Here is a 27,416-nt window from a genome sequence, read left to right on the forward strand (position 1 = left end):
GCCAATTGAACAAATCGAGATTTTATTAAACAAAATTTTATATCCTTCAGATTTTCTTGAAAAAAATTTATCTTTAATATCATGCGAATATACATAAAATAAATTTTTATTTATCTTTTATGTAAGATACATTTCGTTGAGATACAATATTTATTTCGGAGTATAAGGAGCGAGATTTTGTTGCTTTTAAAATGATTTTCATTTCTTCTGAATTATTGGTTTACTTGATTCCAAGTTATTACCAAATCATTTATTGTTGACACCATAATCTCTTTCTCTCTCTCTCTCTCTCTCCCTCTCTTTTTCTCCCTCCCTCATTCTTTCGCATCATATGACTTTCAACTGACGATTGACGCATATCGTATCGAATGGTTTCTCTTTTCGTAGATGTCTGTTGTTGCATCGTAGCTATCACATGTGGAAATTTAACTATTATTTAATAACGAATACTTGGTGTTCTTTCTCATTCTTTCTTTCGATGTTCGAAATACTGAAATCCCACATGTGGAGTTTCTTTAAGAAATATGAATATCATGTTGACTAATTTATCTAATTTTAATAATAGTATCCATACATTATATATTGTAATGATTTATGTAGAATGCAACATATAACGACAATCATTTCCGTAAAATACTTTTAGTAAGAAAAAGGTAATTATATTTATACATATAATTCTTTGAACGTTTAACAAACAATTTAGGTTATCCGAAGGATTCTTTGAAATCTCAAGTGCATGATCGCTATTAATAGTTATGTGTATTAAGTTATATTTATCGTGTTTCTATTATTTTATTGGTGTTTTTACTTTTATAATCTTCTTTCACTGTATAAAAAGATTAAGAACTGTACGTCGGAGAATTTATGTTTCCTATGTTTTGTTCTGGAACTTAACGAATTCGAGTTCTCTTATCTTACAAATTGGTTTTAAGAGAATTTTTGATGTACATTTTGAACAACGATTTTAATATTTTTCTAGGTGTATGTCTGTTTATTCCTCGTTATTTTCTTTTCTCTATTTGTCGAAAGATTTAATATACGCATCATGTATCTGTCCTCATTATTAGTATTCTCGTTTATAGAATTTTTCTTTATTAGTTTTTAAGTTTATTATATTTCTTTTATTTATTAAACTAAGTGAGATTTCGCTCTCCTCGACAAACAATCCATTAGGTCTTGGCCTATCAAGTAAATCTACTTGTTTTAAACTTTCTATTGGTAAAGGAAAACTTATTTCTTTTTCGTTGGAATTTAACGTGTAAATATATTTTAACCTGTTGTTATTTTTAACTAATGCTACTTCTAATATACGTTTATATTTATTGTTCGAATATTGTTTGAATATTTCCAAATGCGATAGACGTATTGGTTCACAAGTCACTCGCATAATTTTACCTTCACTAGACGGAAAATTTCCATATGCGACAGTCGAATTGATGCAAGAGGATCTCTCATAACTTTACCCCGACTAGTTGGAATATTTCAATTTTTTACAGTCGCATTGGTTCGGGACGCATACTCAAACTTTTCCTCGACTAGGCGTAATATTTGTGGAATTGACAGCCGCATTGGATCGAGAGGCACTCGCAGTACTTTCTCTTGACTAGACGGAATATGTCTAAGTGCGACGGTCGCATTGGTTTGTGAGGATCTCGCACAATTTTCCCTCGAGTAATGATAATACTTCTAGGTCCGACTGTTCCATTGGTTCGAGAGATACTCGGACAACTTTCCTTCGTTTTGTCGAAATATTTCGAAATGCGGCAGTCTCTTTGGTTCCAGAGGCATTTGCGTAACTTTTTTTCGACTAGTCGGAATATTTCCTAGGCCTACAGTCGCATTTGTTATAGGGGCACTTGCAGAAATTTCCCCGACTAGTGGGAATATTTCCAAGTTCTACGTTCGCATTTTTTTTAGAATCACTCGCAAAACTTTCCTTCGACCAGTCGAAATATTTCCAAGTCCGACAGCCTCATTGGTTCGAGAATCAGTCGCATAATTTTCACTCGACTATTCGGAATATTTCCAAGTCCGACCGTCGCATTGTTTCCGATATAACTCGCATCTATTTCCCTCGATTAGCCAGGACATTTCCAAGCTCGAGAGTCGCATTGACTCAAATTTTACTCTTATAACTCTACCTTGAATAGTCGTTAAATTTCCAAGACTGACAAGCGCATTGGTTCGAGAGGCACCGGATTAAATTTCCTTCGACACGTCGGAGTATTTCCAAGATCGACAGTCGCATTGTTTCACAATGCACACGCATAAATTTCCCTCGATTAGTCGGGATATTTTCATGTGCGGCTGTCGCATTTGTTCCCATGTCATTCGCACAAACATTCCCTCGACTATTCGGAATACTTCTAAGTCCGACAGCAGCATTCGTTCGAGAAACACTTGGATAAATTTCCAACGACTAATCGGGATATTTCCAAGACCGATCTTCGCATTGGTTCAGAATAACTCGCATAAATTTCACTCGACTAGTAGTAATATTTCCAATTACGAAAGCTGCATTGGTTCGAGGAGCAATCGTATAACTTTCCATCGACTCGTCGGTATATTTGAAAGTCCTACAGCCGCATTGGTTTGAGAGGCATCCGAATAGCTTTTCCTAGACCTTTCTGAATCTTTCCAAGCCCGACAGTCGCATTGGTTCACAAGACACTAGCATAACTCTCCCTCTATTAGTCGTGTAATTTCAAAGTCACACAGTAGCATTGGTTCACAAGTTATTCGCAAAGTTTTCCCTCGACTAGTCGGAATGATTCCAAATCCAACATCCGCATTGATTCGATTTACACTCTCATAACATTCCAAAGACCACTGGGAATATTTTTATTACCGACCGTCGCTTTTGTTAATAAGTCATTCGATTAACATTTCATCGTCTAGTTGGATTGATTTGTCTGTCGTTTTAGTTCGACAAACACTCGCATTACTTTCCCTCGACTATTCGTAATATTTCCTAGTCAGACTGCTGCATGGGTTCGAGTGGTACTCGCATATTTTTCCTCGTGAAGTCGGAATATTTCCAACCCCGATAAACGCAATTGTTCAAGAGTCAATCGATTAACTTTCCACGACTTGTCAGATTATCTTCAAGTCTGACAGACGCATTGGTTCGTGAAAAACTTGGATAAATTTCCATCATCAAATCTTTATATTTCCAAGACCGACCTTCGCATTGATTCTCGAATGACTCACATAACTTTCCCTCGTTTAGTCGGAATATTTCGAATTCCGCTAGCAGCATTTGTTCGAAAGGGTCACACATAATTTTCCCCGACTAGTGGAAATATTTCCAAATCCGAAAGTCGGATTAGTTCTAGAATAACTCGCATAACATTACCCCGACTAGACAGTATATTTCCTAGTCTGACAGCTGCATTGGTACGAGAATCACTCGCATAACTTTCCCTCGACTAGTCAAAATATTTCAAAGTCCAACTGCCGTATTCGTTCAGGAGGCACTCGATAAACTTTTGTCCACTAGTCGGAATATTTCCATGCCCGACAGTCACATTGGTTTACTAGGCACTCGCATATACTTCCGTTGATTAGTCGCGATATCTCCAAGTCCGACATACGCATTGGTTTGAGAGGCACTCGCATAACTTGTTTCAAATAGTGGAAATAATTCCAAATCCGACCGTTACATTTTTCTAAAAACACTCGTTCAAATTCTTCTCCAATAGTCGTAATATTTCCAAGCCCGACAGATGCATTGGTTCGAGAATCACTCGCGTAACTTTCCCTCAACTAATCGGGATCTTTCCACATTCGACAGACGCATTCTTTGGAGAGGCAATTGCATAACTTTCCCTCGCCAAGTCGGAATATTTCCAACCACGATGTACGCATTGGATGGAAAGGCACTCCCTTAAAATTCGCTCAACTAGTTGAGATATGTCCCAGTACGACAGTCGCGTTGGCTCACATGTTACTCGAATAAAGTACTGTCGGCTAGTTGGTATATATCTATGTCCGACAGTCGCATTTGTTCTAGAGGCCCTCGCATAAATTTCCACGTTTAATGGGAATATTTCCAACTCCGACTGTCTTATTGGTTCTAATATCACTCGCATTACTTTCCCTCAACTAGTCGGAATATTTTCAAGACCGACAGTCGCATTGGTTTACAAGACACTCGCATAACTTCCCATCGACTATTCGGGACATTTCCAAGACCGAGCGCCGCATTGGTTCTATAGTAACACGTAACTATAGTAACTTTTCCTCCCCTAGATGGAATACTTCCTATTACGACAGTCGCTTTGGTTCACAAGTCACTCATATAGCTCCCCCTCGATTAGTCGGAATATTTCCAAGACCGCCGGTCTCTTTTGTTCGAGTGACTGTCGCATACGTTTCTCTTAACTAGTCGGAAAATTTCTAGTTCCGAGAGACGTAATGTTTCGACAGGACCCGAATACCTTCCCATCGTCTAGTCGGAATATTTCCAAGCCCGTCAGTAACATTGATAATAGAGGTATTCGCATAATTTTCCCTCGACTAGTAGGAATATTTCCATGTTCGACTGTCGCATTGTTTCACAAGACACTCGCATAACTTTCCTTCGTCTAGTCGAGATATTTCCAAGACCGACAGTTACATTGGATCGAGAAGCACCCGCATAACTATCCCTCGACTGGTCGGAATATTTCCAAGTCCGACGTATGCATTGGTTTGAGAGATTCTATCATAATTTTTCCTCGACTATTCGGGATATTTCCAAGTTCGGCCGAAGCATTGTTTCCAGAATACCTCGCAAAACTTTCCTTGACTAATTGGAATAATTCAAAGTTCGCTAGCTGCATTGGTTCGAAAGACACTCGCATTACTTTCTCCTTTTTTTTTGTTTCGTTAGGAGGAAAAACCTTCATAGGTCCCCTGAGCCCGGTACTCAGGGGATTGTCGGATCCAACCCGCCTGAGAATTCTCCCAGGTTCGGATCGCCTACAGACTAAAAAACTTTCTGATCCTTATTACTAACGCGCTGTGGAGAGAGGGGGTGAGCGGGAACGCGCATAAGCCTATTACAAATTCCCCCTGTACCACTCCTCGGTGAGCCAGGCCGGTATTCGCCTTGCTTTCATTCTTCATCTCCATTCGTACCAATACGACGCACTCGACAGGAGCACACGAGCCCCCGGAGGCGCAATTACTCCCTAACTACATACATACATATTGGCCCGTTCACTAATCCATGGTGATCTAACCAAGCCCATTTACGCCCGTATATACACACTGTATGTATACACACACTCAAACCTAGAGGGAAGCGACGCGTGAGCCAGGCGCCGCCTGACCACTTCGGAGCCTTGTCCGAAGTGGCCGCACTGGAACTACTCTCCTATGCGGCCTATCGTTCGCACTCCTGTCCACATGCACACCCGCATGCTTACTCATAGATCCTTCTTTTTGCGTCCGTTCCCTGCGCCTCTCAGCGTTCTCCATTGCACGTATGACCCGCCCTGCGAAGGTTCGAAAGTCTGCCCATTTCCCTGGGACAGGCAGGGAGACCCTGACTATCACGGAAAGAGTAAACTGCCTTCTCCCACCGCATCGATCAGCTCATTCCTGGCATCCGTCCACGCCGGGCAGTTGACCAGGATGTGCTCCGCCGTATTCACACTCCCTTCGCAGTGGAAACAATGTGGGGAGGGAATCTTCCTTATCTTATTTAAGTACGTCGAGAAACAGCCGTGGCCGGTCATCAGCTGTGTGATGTGAAATGTCGTTCCGATAGAGAATGGCTTCCCAATCCACTCAGATAACCATTCGGCAATAGCCACCCTCGAACGCACTCCCGTTGTTGTTGTTGCTCATACGAGTTCAAGTTCCTCAGACTTCCACGTTTTTATTGCTCTCCGTCTGGCAAGAGACCCCAATATAGCCTTACTACACGGGGAACAGGATCCTCCGCGTCTCTAACAGCCGCATAAATCTCCGCCAGTCGAGATGCCAAGTGAACGAGAGGAATAATCCCCGCATTCATAGCCGCGTAGAAGGAGACCGCTCTATAGGCACAACATAGCCAGATCACAACCTTCCTCTGGATGGTCCGAACAGCCCATCCGATCCTCATGTCCTCCACAACGGCGCACCACCACACTGGCGCCCCATAAAGGAGCACCGAGTGGATCACGCCGCTGTAGAGGCGTTGCTTCTTCTCCCCCAGTCCGTGAAGGATCAGGAGCCTCCTAAGGGACTGGAGGATACCCTCCACTTTAGGGATTAGGGCTTCGAAATGGGGCCTGAACGACATTTTTGAATCTATTACTATGCCCAGGTATTTAACGCTGGTTCTAATATCTACTTAAACCATTCTAAGGGAAATCTTAGCCGGCGGGACATTCCTGCGTCTGCAGAAGGCAGAGGCAGGGAAGGCCATGGTCTCCGTCTTTTGCGGTGCCACTTTAAGACCTGATCCCCTGATCTGCTCCACCACAATGTCCAAGTCCCGCTCAGCGTTCATAATAGCCTGAGACAGGCCCCATCCCGATGAGGGGAGGGTCGTGTCATCCGCATAGCAGTCAATATGGGAGCCACCTGGCATCGGGATTCGGAGAACACTGTCATAGGCAATGTTTCACAACGTAGGACCCAAAACGGATCTCAGTGGGACCCCACAATACACTTGTCTTTCCACGGCGCGTCCATGTCTGTCTGTATATGTTTTGGCGCGGTTGTCTAAATAACTCCTGATGATATTCACCATGTAGCGTGAAAAGTTTTTTCGCTCCAACGCCTTAACGATAACGGCTCACGGTAAGAAGTAGGAAACGTTAGAAATATCCAGACTCACCAGCATAACCATTTTCCTGTCCCGCGTCGATGCCTCCACAAAGTTTTTAATATCGAGGACGGCATCTACAGTGTATCTGTCCGTCCTAAATCCATACTGTGATTGCGCCAGGGTCCGAGTCTCCTCTAAGTAGCTGTTGATCCGGCCAACAACTACACGCTCGAATAGTTTCCCCAGTTCGCCAATCACGCTTATGGGTCTATATGATCCTGTCGAATCCGGGGGCGCGTCCCTTTCCTTTTTGATTAGAACGAGCCTCTCTATCTTCCACGCTGTTGGGAACCTTCCTGTCCTCAAGCATGCGGAGAAGCACTGCGTATGCTTGAGGACCGTTTCTCACAGTGTGTCGACGCAGCACGCACAATCACAGCTGTTATTTGATTCAGTCCAGGAGCCTTCTTCCTTTTCCTTTCCTGGCGGCAGCCAAGACCTCCTCCGCAGAGATAGTCATATCTGAGAGTGTAGGTTCCTGCGGTCCATCAGATTCCGGTCCTTCTGGGAATAGTTCAGAGAGGATACTCTCCAGTACCCCATTTTCTAGGGTTATAGTTACTGGTGGAGCATAAAGCCTGAGTTTCCCCAAGACCAATTTGTAAAGTCTGCCCAATGGATCATCCTCTATAGAGTCCAGCAGGTCCCTCCAGTAGTTCTTCTTGGCTTCCTTAATTGCCCTGATCAGTGCTCTCCTTGCGTCCCTTCGGGCGTACAGGCATCGCATTATATCCTTCATGTTCTTCTTTTTCCTGGCACTGGAAAGTTTCCTTACTGTAGTCGTCGCAACGGTCCTAAGGTTCGTTAATACGTCTGATCACCAATAAGTACTTTTACTACCGCGGGTTTGTACCCTTACCCGGGACATGGCCATGTCGCACACTTACTTCAGTGTAGACTGCGCCCACATCACAAGTTTGATTGCACAGTCCGCACTGGCCGTATTCTCCCCGCACATAGTTTCATTCGTCCACTCCCCTGAAATGAGGGCCGCAAATAAGTAGTCCTCATCCAGGGAGTTAACCTTTCAACGAGGGAGCTTTTTATGTTGTGGTCGAGAATTTCGGACCCCTGTGTCCTCGTGACTATAGCTAAATCTATCATATAGGTGTTCCGACGGATACTTAGACTCATCCACCCTCCAGTTCGAGAAGCGGACGCCAGCTGCTGGCGTGCCCAACGTTAGATTTATACTGCTCGAACCCTGTGGTCGAACGCAGTGGGACAGCCAATCCGGCTCAGCAGACCCAAGTTCATTCTGTTGGCCCAGACGCAGAGCAACTCATCCCTACGGTAACTCTTGTCTTCCGTGTCCCATTTACAGAACCGAGCATTAAAGTCGCCAACTACATGCGCTGGGAGAGTGGGAAATGTTCCTAAGAGCTCTTCGAGCTCATCAAGGAGTCTACAAAACATGTTAATGTTCTCGTTGGGAGGAAAGAAGACCGAAACTACCAGCGAGTTCCCCCATTTAATAGCTACGAAAAAAGACCCCGACGCACCAAGCTACATGGTCTTTCACTTTCACCTACAAGTTCCGCGGAGAGTGAAGTCCCTCCTAGGGATTAGAACCACCTCTCATCCCCAGGAGGAACTCACCGTGGCTCCGCAATGACCGCAATCTCTTCTCTGTTCTCGCGCATGCGCTGTGTCAGCAAGTCCTGCGCACGACGTGCATGGTTTATGTTTATCTGTAGAACAGCAAAGGACATTGTCTATGGACCCTCTACTGCTTCTACACCTATTGAGGTGAACGTTTCACCTTGTTCCACCTCCATGTCTTCATGCAATCCCCTCTTCTCGATCACTCTCATTGTCCTCGCTGCCGTTTTTTCCGCGACCTTATGCAGGTCTTCCCGGATTGTCTCAGGGCAAACATTTGGTGCCCTCCCGAAAAGCTTGTCAATCGATTTTATAGGATGCACAACCGGGCACTCCCAAGAACCGGCCCGGTGGTTGGTCGGCTTCTGGCAAGCGTCTGTACAAACCGGACACTCACGTTTATCCGTGCATGTCTTGGCCAGGTGACCCGGCTACCTACAAATGTAACATAGGTCTGTTCTGGGCTTTGAGGCCGGGCACACTACAGCAATATATCCTCGCGCCAGGCATCTGTGGCACCTGATGAGCCGCTACCTGAATCCGTGCACCCTCACCGATGTCCAACCCACGTTTATCCTGTCCCTCTCCAGGGCCGCTCGGATGACAGGAACCGTAGCCAAGACAGTGGCCTCGTCTAGTCTAACTCTAACAATTCTTACTTCCCCTACATTAATGAGGTTGGGGTCCGTTCCGGAATGCATCTCCATCCGCGCATTCCTGATGACGATCATGTTTGTAGCCGCATCTGGTCCTTCCAAACTCATGGTGCTTGCGCGCAGAGGGCTAGTAGCTTTTGCGCCCGGGACGGCATTCATCGAGGCCTCCGCCATCCGGTCGGCCTTCTCATTTGCCCCTTTGCCTCGTACTTGCAATATAATGGCACTCGTGAGGCTCCTCCAGCTGCCGATCCCTAGGTCTTTAATGTTTATTCTCCCTGGCCAGGAAGAGTGTGTCTCTATATGTCGTCTCTTCGGCACAGTATAGGGTAATTGCAGCAAACTTCCCTTTCCCTTTGCCTCCTCTTCTTTCTTCCCTGCGCGAAACTCCTCCTCTTCCCCCTTTTCTTGGGCGCCGCCTGCTCTCGCAAAAGTTGAGGGTCGTTATCTCCTTCCTTTGTTGAAGCCAGGGGGGGTGCTTTACTTCCCTCCTTTGGACTCGTCTCCTTTTCCGGCTAGTCACCTACACACAATTCTCTTGCGGGATTAGTGCCTTACTCACACTTACCTGTTTTGCAAGGGGTCGCACGGTCTCAGCACGGAATGTGGGGCCTTTGTGTGATCCACCAGCTCGAGTTGCTGCTCCATTCGATGTATGCTGCCGCTGCTGCTGCTGCTTTATCTGCCGTTGCTGCTGGATACTGTAGACAGCCTCCTTCAGCAACATCACCGACTCGATTACCTGCTGTATTTCAGGAGTCATTGTTAGACTCCTCTCAGTCAAGGGGTTTATCGATGCCTTCCTCTTATCTTTCTTGAGACGGGCAAGTTCATCCGTCAACTTACTATTGCGCGGTTCCAAGGTCCTGAGTTCTGCCTTTAACTGCGCCATGGTTTACTTGGTTGAGGGAGAATAGCCTGCTGCAGGTTGAAACCTATCCATTAAGATTTTCATTATTCTATCACATCATTATGGGATAGTTTCATCTTTCGTGAAGCAGAGCGCTTAATGTTGGTGGATTTTCTCCTCTCATTATCGGCTACTAGGATATGCATCATGGCCAGTTCCAGTAGCCTGCAAGTCTCCACCTGAGACAAGATGATATCTGCCCGTAGTTCCTTGTTCCACTGGGCCATGTATACCCATAACTCCTCTTCCTCTGAGGAGTAGGTAAGGGGCCCGTTTGAGCGTGCTCTCCAAGATTGCTATCTTTAAGTCGGAGCGCCACATGCTCTTCACGGCCCTGGCAGCACTTTGCCACTCCTCCAAGTGGCTTTCTTCCCTTCCTAACCTTCCTGGCGCATTAGATATACCACAGGCGAGATCGCCTAACTGTGGTGCCTTTCTTGATGCATTATCCAGAGCTGGGGCCAGTTTGCCTAACCCGAGTTTCTGGTAGTTACTGGTTGACGACGGCGGGTTGCATGCCCTTCCACCACCTGACACCATCGTGGCGTGGGTGTCCCTCCCATGCACGCTTATACATATAGCTGTACTGTCCATGATTATAAAGTAGTATTAGTGGGAGACAAGCTTCCCAAAGGATGGGAAAGGAATGGAAGGAATCTAGAGAGAGACAAAGAATAGAAAAAGATATGACAGAAGAACAAAGAAAGATATAGCCGTACAAGCCCATACACACAACATTCACGCAGTTCCTTTTAGTCGCCTCTTACGACAAGCAGGGTGCACTGTGGGCGTATTCTACTACCACCTACCCACAGGGGTCACGCATTACTTTCTCTAGAGAAGTCGAAATTTTTCCAAGTCCTACAGCCGAATTGGTTCGGAATGCACCTACATAACTTTCCTTTGACAAGTCGGAACATTTCCAAGTCCGACTGTCGCATTGATTTAGAAGACACTTGCATAACTTTCCATCGTCTAGTAGCAATATTTCCAAGATCGAAAGCAGCATCTATTCGAGAACATTTAAATGAATTCCCAACGACTAATCGGAATATTTCCAAGATCGACCATCACATTGGTTCCAGAATAACTCGTACAACTTTCCTTCGACTAGTCCTCATATTTCCAATTCCTGTAGCTGTATCTGTTTGAGAGGCACTTGCATAACTTTCCCCGACTAGTCAGACCATTTCCTACACAGGCAGCCGCGTTTTTTCGAAAGGCAGTCGCATAACTTTCCCCGAATAGTGGAAATATTTCCAAGTCCGACTGTCGCACTAGTTCTAGAAACACTCGCATAAAATTCCCTCGACTAATCGTCATATTTCCAAGCCTGACAGTTGCATTGGTTCACAAACTACTTGCATAAATTTCTATCGACTAGTAGGAATATTTCCTTGCCCGACAGTCACCTTGATAATATATGTATTCGCATAACTTTCCGAAGATTAGTCGGAATATTTTCAAGCCCGACGGTCGCATCGGTTCGAGAGGCACTAGCTAAACATTGCTTAGACTAGTCGGAATATTTCCAAGCCCGACAGTCACATTGGTTTTCAAGAAACTCGCATAACATTCCCTCGATTAGTCGGGATATTTTTAAGTCTGACCATCGCATTGGTTCTAGAGTCACTTGAATAACTTTTCCTCGACTATTCGGGATATTTCCAAGTCCAACTGTCGCATTTGTTCCAGCATAATACGCAATAATTATCCCTCGACTTGTCGGGATATTTCCACGTCCGATTGTCGCATTGGCTCCAAAAAAACTTGAATGACTTACCCTCGAATAGTCGAAAAATTTCCATGTCCGACAGCTGCATTGATTGGAGAATCACTCGCATAACTTATCATCGACTAATCGTAATATTTCCAAATCCGACAGTCGCATAGATTCACGAACTATTCGCATAAATTTCCCTTGACTAGTCCGAAAATTTCCTAGTCAGTCTGCCGCATGGGTTTGAAAAACACTCGCATAATTTTCCTCGACTTGTCCGATTATTTCCAAGTCCGACAAACGTATTGGTTCGAGTGGCTCTCGCACAACTTTCCGTCGACTAATCAGGATATATCCAAGTCCAACTGTCGCATTGATTCCAATGTAACTCGCATAGCATTTCTTCGACTAGCCGCAATATTTACAAGCCCGACAGTCGGATTGGTTTACAAGACACTCGCATAACTTTCCCTCGACTAGTCGGCATATTTCCAATTCCGACAGTCGCTTTGGTACACAAGTTGCTCTAATATCTTTCCCTCGACTTGTCGAAATGATTCCACGATCTCCGCTTTGGTGCGAGAAGCATTCGATGACATTCCCCCGAACCCTGGGAATATTCCCTATACCGACAATCGCTTTGAATCACATGTCATTCGAATGACGTTTGCTCGTCTGGTCGGAATGTTTCCAAATCAGACAGACGCTTTGGTTCGATAGTTAATCGCATAAATTTCCTACGACAAATCGGGAAATTTCCTAATGCGAACGTCGCATTTGTTCGAGATGCACTCGCATAAGTTTCCACCACCAGTCGGTATATTTCCAAGACCGACAGCCTCAATGGTTAACAAATCACTCGCATAACTCTCCCTCGACTAGTCGGGATATATCTAAAACCGACCGTCGTATCATTTCCAGGGCAACTAGCGTAAATTCAACTCGTCGAAATATTTACAAGGCCGACAGGCACAATGATTCGAGCAATTCTCGCATAACATTCCCACGAACACTGTGAATATTCTCATTTCTTACAGTCGCTTTTTCAGAAGTCACTCGCATAACTTCCTCTCGACTATTCAATATTTCGAAGTCCGACTGCTGCATTGGTTCGAGATACAATCGCATAATTTTCCCTTGACAAGTCGGAACATTTCCTAGTCCGTCAGCGACGTTGGTTCACAAGACACTCGCATAACTTCCCCTCGACCAGGATATTCACATCTTCGACCGTCGCATTGCTTCTAGAGGTTCTCGCATAATTTTCCTTCGAATATTCGGAATATTTCCAAGTCCGATAACTGCATTGGATCGATAGGTACTCGCATAATGTTGCCTCGACCAATGGGAATATTCCCTTTACCGCCATTCGCTTCGGTTCGAGAAGTACTCGCATAACTTTCCCGACTATTCGGAATAATTCCAAGTTCGACAACCGCATTAGTACAAGAGTCACTCACATAACATTACCTCAACTACTGATAATAATCCCAATTCCGACAGCCGATTTTGTTCACAATTCACTCGAATAAAGTTTCTTCGTATAGGCAGAATGAATCCAAGTCCGTCAGTCGCTTTGGTTCGAGAAGCGGTTGTATAACTATCCCTCGACTATTCGAAACATTTCCAGGTACAATCGTGGCAATATTTCTAAAATCACTCGCATAACTTTCCCTCGATTAGTAGTAATATTACCCAGTCCGGCTGCAGCATTATTTCGAGAATCACTCTCATAACTTTCCCTCGACTAGACGCTATATTTCCAAGCCCGACAGTCGCTTTGTTTCTAAATGAACTCGCATAAATTTCCCTCGACTAGTCGAAATATTTCCGAGCCCGACGGTCGCATTGATTCAAAAGGCACTCGCATAACTCTCTCTAGTCTAATCGGGATATTTCCAAGTCAAAAAGTTGCCTTGGTTCGAGATTAAATCTCATAATTTTACCTCGACTAGTCGGATTATTTCCAAGTCAGGAAGCAGCATTGTTTCGAGGGGCACTCGCATGATTTCCCTCGTCTTGTTGGAATATTTCCACATCGGACATCCGCATTGGTTATGGAGGTACTCGCATAACATTCCGTCGACTACTCGGAATAGTCCCAATTCCGACAGTCAATTTGGTTCAGAAGTAACTCTCATAGCTTTTCCTCGACAAGTTGGAATATTTCCAAGTCCGACAGCCGCATTGGTTCCAGAGGAAATCGCATAACTTTCCCCTGAATATTCGGGTTATTTCCAAGCCCGACAGTCACAATTGGTCGGGAGTCACTCGCATATTTTTCACTCGACTAGTCAGAGAATTTCCAAGTCCGTCAGCTCCATTGATTCGAGAGCCTCTCGCAAAACGTTCCGTCGTCTTTTCGAAATATTTCCAAGTCTGACAGCCACATTGTTTCGAGAGGCACTCTCATATCTTTCTCTCGACTAAATGGAATATTTCCAACTCTGACAGTCGCTTTGGTACGAGTGTACCTCGTATAAATTTCCCTTGAATAGTCGGAATATTTCCTAGTTTGACAGTCTTAACGTGTCGAAAGGCACTCTCATAACTTTCTTTCATCAAGTCAGAGTATTTCCAATTCCGGCAGTCACTCTGATTCAGAAGTGGCCCGCATAACTTCCTTCTATAAGTTGGAAATGTTACATGTCTAACTGGTGCATTGGTACAAGAGAATATTTCCAAGCCCGACAGTCGCATTGGATCACAAGACATTCGTATTACTTTCCCTCCACTAATCTGGATATTTTTATGTCCGACCGTCGCATTGGATCTAGAGTCACTTGCAAAATTTTCTCTCGATTACTCAAAATATTTCCTAGAGCGTACAGCCGCATTTGTTCGAGAGGCATTGGCATAACTTTGACCGACTTGAGTAAATATTTGCAAGACTGACGGTCGCATTGGTTGTAGAATAACTCGCATAACTTTCACTCGACTAGTCGGAATATTTCAAAGTCCGATACCTGCATTGGTTCAAGAATCACTCGCATAACTTCCTTTCGAATAATGGGAATACTTCTAAATCCGACTGTCGCATTAGTTTTAAAATCACTCGCATAAGTTTCTCCCGATTAATCAGAATATGTCAAAGTTCAGCAGCCTCATTGGTTCACAAAATATTCGCATTACTTTCCCTCGACTAGATGGGATACTTCCATTTCCGACTCTCGCATTTGTCCTAGAGTCACTCGCATAATTTTCCCTCAGAATGATTCCATACACGACATCCGCATAGGTTCGAAAGGCACTCGCATATCTTTCACAGACTTGATGGAACACTTTCAAGACTGATCGTCGCATTTGTTCCAGAATAAATCGCATAAATTTCCCTTCACTGGTCGTTATATTCCACCGCCCGTTATTCGTATTGTCTCACAAGTCAGTCGCATAACATTCTTTCGACTAGGCGGAATAGAACGTAGACCGAAAGACGTTTTGTTCCGTGAGGCACTCGCTAAACTCTCCTTCGACTAATCGGAAAGTTTCTAAGTCTGTCAGCCGCATTGGTTCAAGGAACACTCGCATAACTTTCCGTCTTCTAGTCGAAATACTTCAAAGTCCGACAGCCGCATTTTTTAAAGAGACACTCGCATATCTTTCCCTCGACTAGGCGGAATATTCCCAAGTTCGACAGCCGATTTGGTTCGATAAACACTCGCATAATTTTCTCTAGACAAGTTGGAATATTTCCATGTCCGATAGTCGCATTGGTTAGAAAACCACTCGCATAACGTTCTCTCGACTTGCCGGAATGTTTCAAAGTCCGTCAGTCGTATTTGTTGGAGAGGCTCTCGCATAATTTTCCCTCTACTAGTATGAATATTTCCAAACCCAACGTCCGCAATGGTTGGTGAGGCACACGTATATCATACACTCCACCAATGGGAATATTCCCAATATCTACAGTCGCTTTAGTTCGCAATTCACTCGAATAAGGTTTGGTTGTCAAGTCGGAATGATTTCATGTTTGACATACACTATTTGTCGACTTGCACTCGCACAAAGTTGCGTCGATTAGTCGAAATATTCCCTAGTCTGACATCCGCTTTGGTTCGAGTGGCACTTGCCTAACATTTCCTCGGCTAGTCGGAATATTTCCAAGTCCGATAGCTGCATTGGTTCGAGAGGCACTCGCATTACCGCCCCCGACTAGTCGGAATATTTCCAACTCAGACGGTCCTATTAGTTCTAGAATCACTCGAATAAATATCCCTCGACTGGTCAAATGTCTTCATACCCGACAGTCGCATTGATTCACAAGAAACTCACATAACGCTCCCTCGATTTTCGGGATATTTCAAAGTCAGACAGACGAATTGGTTTACAAGAAACTCGGATAACGCTCCCTCGATTAGTCGGGATATTTCAAAGTCAGACAGACGAATTGGTTCACAAGTTTCTCGCAGAAAATTCCTTCGACTAGTTGGACTATATCTAAGTCCGACATTTGTATGGTTTTAAAGACACTTTCATAACTTTCCCAGACTAGTCGGAATACTTCCATGTTTTGCAGCCGAATTGGTCCGAGAGGCACTCGTATAACTTTCCAACGATTATTCGGAATATTTCCAAGTCCATCAGTCGCATTTGTTCGAGGGGCACTCGCATAACTCTTCCTCGATTAGTAGAGTTATTTCAAAGTCAGACGGTCGCATTGGTTCACAAATCACTCGCACAACTTTCTCTCGAATAGTCGGGTTATTTTCTAATCCGATAGCCGCATTTATTCGAAAGGCACTCGCATAACTTTCTTCGTCTAGTCGGAATACTTCTAAGCCCAACAGTCGCATTGGTTCAGAAGACTCTCGCATAACATTCCCTTTCCTAGACAGAATGGTTCCATGTCCGGCAGTCGTTTTGGTTCGAGTAGCATTCGCATATCTATCGCCGAATAATGGGAATATTTTTATGCCCGACAGTCGTACTGGTTTACTAGTCACTCGCATAATTTTCCCTCGACTAGCCGGAACATATCCAAGACCGACAGCCGTTTTGTTCGCGTGGCACTCGCATAACTTTCCCTGAAAAGTCGGATTATTTCCAAATCCGACAGACGCATTGGTTCGAGAATCACTCGCATAAATTTCCGTCGTCTACTCGGGATATTTACAATAACGAAAGTCGCATTGTTTCTAGAGTCACTCGCATAATTTTGCGTATCCCCTCCCCATGGCGGAATATTTCCACTTCCTACAGTCGCTTTGGTTTACAAGACACTCTAATAACTTTCGCTCAACTTGCTGGAATATTTCCATGCACGACAGACGGATTGGTTTAAAAGACGCATAACTTTCCCTCGACTAGTTTTAATATTTCCAAGTACTAAAAATGCATTGATTAGAGTGGCGCTCGCATAACTTTTCTTCGGCTAGTAGGAATATTCTCAAATCCGTCAGCCTCATTGTTTCGAGAGTCACTCGGATTTTTTTCCAGAAACTAATCGCTATATTTCCAAGTCCGACCGAAGCATTGGTTCCAAAGTAACTCGCATAACTTACCCCAACTCGTCGGAATAGATCCAAGCCCGACAGCCGTATTTGTTCGAGAGGCACGCGCATGATTTTCCCTCTAATAGTTGGAATTTTTCCATGTCTAACAGCCGCATTTGTTCAAGAGGCACTCGAATAATTTTCGCCGACTAGTCAGAATATTTCCATTCTTGGCACACAGATGGGTTTAATAGTCACTTGCATAACTTTACCCGACTAGTCGAAATATTTCCAAGTCTAACAGGCGAACTGGTTCGAGAGCCACTCGCATAACTTTCACCGATTAGTCGGCATATTTTCAACTCCAACAGCCGAATTATTTCGAGAGGCACCCGCATAACTTTCCCTCGACAAGTCAGAATACCTCCAAACCCGACAGTCGCATTAGTTTATAAAGCACTCGCATAACATTCCCTCGACTAGTCGGGATATTTTTAAGTCTGACCATCGCATTGGTTCTAGAGTCACTTGAATAACTTTTCCTCGACTATTCGGGATATTTCCAAGTCCAACTGTCGCATTTGTTCCAGCATAATACGCAATAATTATCCCTCGACTTGTCGGGATATTTCCACGTCCGATTGTCGCATTGGCTCCAAAAAAACTTGAATGACTTACCCTCGAATAGTCGAAAAATTTCCATGTCCGACAGCTGCATTGATTGGAGAATCACTCGCATAACTTATCATCGACTAATCGTAATATTTCCAAATCCGACAGTCGCATAGATTCACGAACTATTCGCATAAATTTCCCTTGACTAGTCCGAAAATTTCCTAGTCAGTCTGCCGCATGGGTTTGAAAAACACTCGCATAATTTTCCTCGACTTGTCCGATTATTTCCAAGTCCGACAAACGTATTGGTTCGAGTGGCTCTCGCACAACTTTCCGTCGACTAATCAGGATATATCCAAGTCCAACTGTCGCATTGATTCCAATGTAACTCGCATAGCATTTCTTCGACTAGCCGCAATATTTACAAGCCCGACAGTCGGATTGGTTTACAAGACACTCGCATAACTTTCCCTCGACTAGTCGGCATATTTCCAATTCCGACAGTCGCTTTGGTACACAAGTTGCTCTAATATCTTTCCCTCGACTTGTCGAAATGATTCCACGATCTCCGCTTTGGTGCGAGAAGCATTCGATGACATTCCCCCGAACCCTGGGAATATTCCCTATACCGACAATCGCTTTGAATCACATGTCATTCGAATGACGTTTGCTCGTCTGGTCGGAATGTTTCCAAATCAGACAGACGCTTTGGTTCGATAGTTAATCGCATAAATTTCCTACGACAAATCGGGAAATTTCCTAATGCGAACGTCGCATTTGTTCGAGATGCACTCGCATAAGTTTCCACCACCAGTCGGTATATTTCCAAGACCGACAGCCTCAATGGTTAACAAATCACTCGCATAACTCTCCCTCGACTAGTCGGGATATATCTAAAACCGACCGTCGTATCATTTCCAGGGCAACTAGCGTAAATTCAACTCGTCGAAATATTTACAAGGCCGACAGGCACAATGATTCGAGCAATTCTCGCATAACATTCCCACGAACACTGTGAATATTCTCATTTCTTACAGTCGCTTTTTCAGAAGTCACTCGCATAACTTCCTCTCGACTATTCAATATTTCGAAGTCCGACTGCTGCATTGGTTCGAGATACAATCGCATAATTTTCCCTTGACAAGTCGGAACATTTCCTAGTCCGTCAGCGACGTTGGTTCACAAGACACTCGCATAACTTCCCCTCGACCAGGATATTCACATCTTCGACCGTCGCATTGCTTCTAGAGGTTCTCGCATAATTTTCCTTCGAATATTCGGAATATTTCCAAGTCCGATAACTGCATTGGATCGATAGGTACTCGCATAATGTTGCCTCGACCAATGGGAATATTCCCTTTACCGCCATTCGCTTCGGTTCGAGAAGTACTCGCATAACTTTCCCGACTATTCGGAATAATTCCAAGTTCGACAACCGCATTAGTACAAGAGTCACTCACATAACATTACCTCAACTACTGATAATAATCCCAATTCCGACAGCCGATTTTGTTCACAATTCACTCGAATAAAGTTTCTTCGTATAGGCAGAATGAATCCAAGTCCGTCAGTCGCTTTGGTTCGAGAAGCGGTTGTATAACTATCCCTCGACTATTCGAAACATTTCCAGGTACAATCGTGGCAATATTTCTAAAATCACTCGCATAACTTTCCCTCGATTAGTAGTAATATTACCCAGTCCGGCTGCAGCATTATTTCGAGAATCACTCTCATAACTTTCCCTCGACTAGACGCTATATTTCCAAGCCCGACAGTCGCTTTGTTTCTAAATGAACTCGCATAAATTTCCCTCGACTAGTCGAAATATTTCCGAGCCCGACGGTCGCATTGATTCAAAAGGCACTCGCATAACTCTCTCTAGTCTAATCGGGATATTTCCAAGTCAAAAAGTTGCCTTGGTTCGAGATTAAATCTCATAATTTTACCTCGACTAGTCGGATTATTTCCAAGTCAGGAAGCAGCATTGTTTCGAGGGGCACTCGCATGATTTCCCTCGTCTTGTTGGAATATTTCCACATCGGACATCCGCATTGGTTATGGAGGTACTCGCATAACATTCCGTCGACTACTCGGAATAGTCCCAATTCCGACAGTCAATTTGGTTCAGAAGTAACTCTCATAGCTTTTCCTCGACAAGTTGGAATATTTCCAAGTCCGACAGCCGCATTGGTTCCAGAGGAAATCGCATAACTTTCCCCTGAATATTCGGGTTATTTCCAAGCCCGACAGTCACAATTGGTCGGGAGTCACTCGCATATTTTTCACTCGACTAGTCAGAGAATTTCCAAGTCCGTCAGCTCCATTGATTCGAGAGCCTCTCGCAAAACGTTCCGTCGTCTTTTCGAAATATTTCCAAGTCTGACAGCCACATTGTTTCGAGAGGCACTCTCATATCTTTCTCTCGACTAAATGGAATATTTCCAACTCTGACAGTCGCTTTGGTACGAGTGTACCTCGTATAAATTTCCCTTGAATAGTCGGAATATTTCCTAGTTTGACAGTCTTAACGTGTCGAAAGGCACTCTCATAACTTTCTTTCATCAAGTCAGAGTATTTCCAATTCCGGCAGTCACTCTGATTCAGAAGTGGCCCGCATAACTTCCTTCTATAAGTTGGAAATGTTACATGTCTAACTGGTGCATTGGTACAAGAGAATATTTCCAAGCCCGACAGTCGCATTGGATCACAAGACATTCGTATTACTTTCCCTCCACTAATCTGGATATTTTTATGTCCGACCGTCGCATTGGATCTAGAGTCACTTGCAAAATTTTCTCTCGATTACTCAAAATATTTCCTAGAGCGTACAGCCGCATTTGTTCGAGAGGCATTGGCATAACTTTGACCGACTTGAGTAAATATTTGCAAGACTGACGGTCGCATTGGTTGTAGAATAACTCGCATAACTTTCACTCGACTAGTCGGAATATTTCAAAGTCCGATACCTGCATTGGTTCAAGAATCACTCGCATAACTTCCTTTCGAATAATGGGAATACTTCTAAATCCGACTGTCGCATTAGTTTTAAAATCACTCGCATAAGTTTCTCCCGATTAATCAGAATATGTCAAAGTTCAGCAGCCTCATTGGTTCACAAAATATTCGCATTACTTTCCCTCGACTAGATGGGATACTTCCATTTCCGACTCTCGCATTTGTCCTAGAGTCACTCGCATAATTTTCCCTCAGAATGATTCCATACACGACATCCGCATAGGTTCGAAAGGCACTCGCATATCTTTCACAGACTTGATGGAACACTTTCAAGACTGATCGTCGCATTTGTTCCAGAATAAATCGCATAAATTTCCCTTCACTGGTCGTTATATTCCACCGCCCGTTATTCGTATTGTCTCACAAGTCAGTCGCATAACATTCTTTCGACTAGGCGGAATAGAACGTAGACCGAAAGACGTTTTGTTCCGTGAGGCACTCGCTAAACTCTCCTTCGACTAATCGGAAAGTTTCTAAGTCTGTCAGCCGCATTGGTTCAAGGAACACTCGCATAACTTTCCGTCTTCTAGTCGAAATACTTCAAAGTCCGACAGCCGCATTTTTTAAAGAGACACTCGCATATCTTTCCCTCGACTAGGCGGAATATTCCCAAGTTCGACAGCCGATTTGGTTCGATAAACACTCGCATAATTTTCTCTAGACAAGTTGGAATATTTCCATGTCCGATAGTCGCATTGGTTAGAAAACCACTCGCATAACGTTCTCTCGACTTGCCGGAATGTTTCAAAGTCCGTCAGTCGTATTTGTTGGAGAGGCTCTCGCATAATTTTCCCTCTACTAGTATGAATATTTCCAAACCCAACGTCCGCAATGGTTGGTGAGGCACACGTATATCATACACTCCACCAATGGGAATATTCCCAATATCTACAGTCGCTTTAGTTCGCAATTCACTCGAATAAGGTTTGGTTGTCAAGTCGGAATGATTTCATGTTTGACATACACTATTTGTCGACTTGCACTCGCACAAAGTTGCGTCGATTAGTCGAAATATTCCCTAGTCTGACATCCGCTTTGGTTCGAGTGGCACTTGCCTAACATTTCCTCGGCTAGTCGGAATATTTCCAAGTCCGATAGCTGCATTGGTTCGAGAGGCACTCGCATTACCGCCCCCGACTAGTCGGAATATTTCCAACTCAGACGGTCCTATTAGTTCTAGAATCACTCGAATAAATATCCCTCGACTGGTCAAATGTCTTCATACCCGACAGTCGCATTGATTCACAAGAAACTCACATAACGCTCCCTCGATTTTCGGGATATTTCAAAGTCAGACAGACGAATTGGTTTACAAGAAACTCGGATAACGCTCCCTCGATTAGTCGGGATATTTCAAAGTCAGACAGACGAATTGGTTCACAAGTTTCTCGCAGAAAATTCCTTCGACTAGTTGGACTATATCTAAGTCCGACATTTGTATGGTTTTAAAGACACTTTCATAACTTTCCCAGACTAGTCGGAATACTTCCATGTTTTGCAGCCGAATTGGTCCGAGAGGCACTCGTATAACTTTCCAACGATTATTCGGAATATTTCCAAGTCCATCAGTCGCATTTGTTCGAGGGGCACTCGCATAACTCTTCCTCGATTAGTAGAGTTATTTCAAAGTCAGACGGTCGCATTGGTTCACAAATCACTCGCACAACTTTCTCTCGAATAGTCGGGTTATTTTCTAATCCGATAGCCGCATTTATTCGAAAGGCACTCGCATAACTTTCTTCGTCTAGTCGGAATACTTCTAAGCCCAACAGTCGCATTGGTTCAGAAGACTCTCGCATAACATTCCCTTTCCTAGACAGAATGGTTCCATGTCCGGCAGTCGTTTTGGTTCGAGTAGCATTCGCATATCTATCGCCGAATAATGGGAATATTTTTATGCCCGACAGTCGTACTGGTTTACTAGTCACTCGCATAATTTTCCCTCGACTAGCCGGAACATATCCAAGACCGACAGCCGTTTTGTTCGCGTGGCACTCGCATAACTTTCCCTGAAAAGTCGGATTATTTCCAAATCCGACAGACGCATTGGTTCGAGAATCACTCGCATAAATTTCCGTCGTCTACTCGGGATATTTACAATAACGAAAGTCGCATTGTTTCTAGAGTCACTCGCATAATTTTGCGTATCCCCTCCCCATGGCGGAATATTTCCACTTCCTACAGTCGCTTTGGTTTACAAGACACTCTAATAACTTTCGCTCAACTTGCTGGAATATTTCCATGCACGACAGACGGATTGGTTTAAAAGACGCATAACTTTCCCTCGACTAGTTTTAATATTTCCAAGTACTAAAAATGCATTGATTAGAGTGGCGCTCGCATAACTTTTCTTCGGCTAGTAGGAATATTCTCAAATCCGTCAGCCTCATTGTTTCGAGAGTCACTCGGATTTTTTTCCAGAAACTAATCGCTATATTTCCAAGTCCGACCGAAGCATTGGTTCCAAAGTAACTCGCATAACTTACCCCAACTCGTCGGAATAGATCCAAGCCCGACAGCCGTATTTGTTCGAGAGGCACGCGCATGATTTTCCCTCTAATAGTTGGAATTTTTCCATGTCTAACAGCCGCATTTGTTCAAGAGGCACTCGAATAATTTTCGCCGACTAGTCAGAATATTTCCATTCTTGGCACACAGATGGGTTTAATAGTCACTTGCATAACTTTACCCGACTAGTCGAAATATTTCCAAGTCTAACAGGCGAACTGGTTCGAGAGCCACTCGCATAACTTTCACCGATTAGTCGGCATATTTTCAACTCCAACAGCCGAATTATTTCGAGAGGCACCCGCATAACTTTCCCTCGACAAGTCAGAATACCTCCAAACCCGACAGTCGCATTAGTTTATAAAGCACTCGCATAACATTCCCTCGACTAGTCGGGATATTTCCAAGTACGACCGTCGCATTGGTTCTAGAGTCACTTGCATAATTTTACCTCGACCCTTCGTAATATTTCCAAGTCTGACAGCCGCATTAATTCACAAGACATTTACATAACACTCCCTCGTATAGTCGGAATATTTTAAAGTCAGGCAGACGCAATGGTTCTCAAAATAGTCGCATAACTTTCCCCAACTTGTCGAAATATTTCCAAGCCCAACAGCAAAATTGGTTAGAGAGGAACCAGCATTACTTTACCTCGAGTAGCAGAGATATTTTAACCATTTGAGTCCCAGACACTATCGAAGAATCCCAAGCAGCGCGATAGCGCCTGTTTAATTTTATGTTGAGAAATACCAAGCAGGGCGATAGCGCTTGTTTAATTTTATGTTATTAAGTTGGTGCGAATGAAATGTCGGATTCTCAAGTGAATATATTAAACTGCATATCTTTTTCTAATAGCTGTTTATTTAATCAAAATATGCTCCATTTACTTCAATACACTTTTTCCAACGAGATTTTAATGCATAGGTGGCTATCTTGAAGAAATTCTGATCCATAGAATTAATGAACTCTGATATGGCATTTATCAGACTGTCTTCATTTTCGTACTGTTTAGCCCGTAAAAACAGTTCTAAATGTTTAAATAAATGAAAGTCGGTTAGCGAATGATCTGGTGAATAAGGTGGGTACTGCAAAATTTCATGTTTTTATTCATTTAATTCCGCAATTGTTTGTACGATGTATGCGGCCGAGCGTTGTCGTGGAGAAGTATTGGGCCATGCCGATTAACAAGTGATGGGAGTATAATTTTCAATTTTTCATGCATTTCTTCAATGTACTGGTAATACTTTTCGGCTGTAATTGTCATTCCAGTTCGAAGGAATGAGTAGTCCATTACTCCAGTCACATTCCACCAAACTGTGATTAAAATTTTCCATGGAAGAAGTGATGGTCGTGGAGTATGAGCAAAAGTCTCATCCCTATCAAGCCACCGAGCACACCTTTTCCTATTGTCATAAAGAACCCATTTTTCATCACAAGTAATGATCCGATTGAAAAATGGATCTCGATTAAATCGGGTTAGCAATGATGAGCATACGTTCAAGCGATCCAGCTTATTTCGCTCGGTTAGTTCGTGCGGCATCCACTTATCCATTTTTTTCACCTTGCCAATTTCAGAAAGATGTCGCAATATTGTTGTATGGTCAACTTCCATTCTGGCAGCAAGTTCCCTTGAAGAAACAGTTGGATTCGTTTCCACCAATGCTTTCAGAGCATCATTTTTCACAGACATTTCGGGTCTTCCACGCGGTTCATTTTACAAGAAGAAATCACCAGACCGAAATTTTTCAAACCAACGCTGCACTTTTCGATCGTTCACAGTATTCTCCCCAACGCCTGGTTTATATTGCGTGCAGCTTTTGCAGCATTATTACCAAGTTTATACTCATATAAGAAAATTACACGAATATCGGTTGAATTCATATCGGTGCAAAATTCAAGGCAAATAACAAAAGGGAATACTTTTGAGAAAATCTTCTTTGCTAAAATGTGACTCTGGCAATGGACAGTACGACTATAAACCAGGTTATGTCAGAAACAAAAGCATAACAAAGACAGGGAGACAAACGTTCACATTTAAAGGAAATCCGACATTTCATATGCATCATCCTAATAATTTAACGTAATTCTCGTATATTTTTCATCGCTCCGTCACATTTATTGCTGTTTGCAAAGTGATCGAACGTATTCTTCAGTTAATAATTCTTTTCATTATTGTGAAAAATTGATCTAGATTTACTGTTTAACTTTTCTAAATTTTGTTCATCCTCAAAAAGGTACAATGAATCAAAAAAGAAAATCTTTAAGCATAAACACAAATCCATGTGGTCATATTATCGTCGATGATGACGACTGCATTGTTCCGGTAAAGCGCAAAAAACAACTCATTTTGAGCACTTCGGAGGATAGCGATTCTGATTTATCGAATCAATGTTTATTCAACAATCTACCATTTACTAAAGATGTTTCGAATCAACGTGATTCTCAAGAGCCTAGCGAAAAATTTGATTCGCTATCTAACTTCCCTAGTCAGAGTAAACTGATTGAATTTTTTGAACTATTCTTTGATTCGACACTATGGGAACTAATAGTTGATGAAACGAATAAATACGCGGAGTATTCAAGGTTTTCACCTAGAGAATTAAAATCCTTTGAAAGAGAGATTTGGACACCTGTTACTGTTTTAGAAATGAAGGCATTTATAGCAGTGCTGTTGGAAATGGGAATTACGAGAAAACCTAATATACGTTCATACTGATCTGAAAATTCCCGTTATATACCGTGGTTTCGAAGAATGTTTTCTCGAAGTAGATTTCAACAGATTTTAAAATATTTTCATTTAGTAGATAATTCTTTATGTTTTTCACCTGGTCACGCGAAATACGTCCCCTGTGCAAAATTTAAGCCACTGGTTGAACATGCTAACAAGGTGTTCAAATCACATTATACACCACACAAAGAATTATCAATTGATGAGTCGCTAGTTGGGACGCTGTGTCATTCTAGCATATCGCAATATTTACCAAATAAAAAGCATCATCGTTCGGGAATAAAATTCTGGATGCTGTGTGACTACGTTTCGAAATATTGTTTAGCGTTCTCTTGCTATAAGGGTGCAAAAGAAACAATTTCTAGTGATAGAAGAAAGTTTGGACTTGGGTACGATGTCGTGGTGAATTTACTAAAAGATAGTAATTGTTTGAATAAGGAGCATCACATTTTTGTCGACAACTTTTTTACTAGCGTAGAATTAGCTCGCTATTTATATTCTATGGACACCTTTTTAAATGGAACAATTAGAAGGAATAAGAAATGTATTCCCGATAAGTTGATACAAACTAACGTAAACGAGATAAAATATTTTCGAAACAATGAAGTATTGTTCTGTGCGTATCGCGAAAAGAAGAGTGTAAAAAATCCTGTATTACTTATTTCGACGAAAGCAGAAGAGCAAGATGTGACTATAATGAAAAATCGACATGGCAGAGAAATACGTTCCACAAAACCCGCTATTATTCAATTTTATATTGCCTTCATGGGTGGTGTCGATGAATCCGATAAAATGCTGTATACCTATCTCGATGAACGAAGATCAGTTAAATATTGGAAAAAGGTAGCCTTTCACATAATTAACCGCATGGTTTTAAATGCATATATAATCTACAAGGAAATAGTTAAGAGTAAAGCAATATCTCGGTTAGATTTTATGTCAAATATTATTTTTGAAATTGAGTGTCAGTGGATGAGCGAAAAGCAATCACATAGTCATGTAAAAGAAAAAACAGTTGCCACACCGTAACTTGCGACAATACGTAGTCTGCAGCACCCAAAATGCAATAAAAAGATCACATTTAATTTGCGTACTATGCAGAAAAGGAAATCATCCAGCATGTTTTGATAAACACCAATGTTACAAATTATAAGTGTTGCTCTCTATTTAACTTGTTTGTTTATAAATATTTCAAGTTTGTTCAATAAAAATTATTGAGAAGATAACAAAATAAAAATTTTTATTTTATAATGTATTATTACATTATTATAGTACTATTCTACCTATTGTAAAAAGTACTATTTACGTTAAAAAGAGCTTTGTGGTGTACTTGCGTTAGTAAATCTGAGCGGTCAACTTTGACAATCCGTCGCGCACCGTCAATTGTCCACAATGCTCGAAATACGCTGGGTTCTCTCGACA

At 42.9% G+C, this 27,416-nt stretch overlaps 1 protein-coding gene and 1 pseudogene across 1 annotated transcript; both read right to left on the bottom strand.

Moving 5' to 3' along the window:
• Positions 1 to 5,866: 5,866 nt before the first annotated feature.
• On the bottom strand, positions 5,867 to 6,274 carry LOC118449119 (uncharacterized). Its single transcript, XM_035883341.2, has one exon. The coding sequence runs from the start codon at positions 6,272 to 6,274 to the stop codon at positions 5,867 to 5,869; it is 408 nt and encodes a 135-aa protein (XP_035739234.2).
• A 17,855-nt stretch (positions 6,275 to 24,129) lies between these two features.
• LOC118449118 (histone-lysine N-methyltransferase SETMAR pseudogene) lies at positions 24,130 to 24,956 on the bottom strand (annotated as a pseudogene).
• Positions 24,957 to 27,416: the final 2,460 nt, after the last annotated feature.

This window comes from Vespa mandarinia, chromosome 11, assembly GCF_050613455.1.
Source record: "Vespa mandarinia isolate Hongniang chromosome 11, ASM5061345v1, whole genome shotgun sequence".
NCBI classification, from domain to species: domain Eukaryota; kingdom Metazoa; phylum Arthropoda; class Insecta; order Hymenoptera; family Vespidae; genus Vespa; species Vespa mandarinia.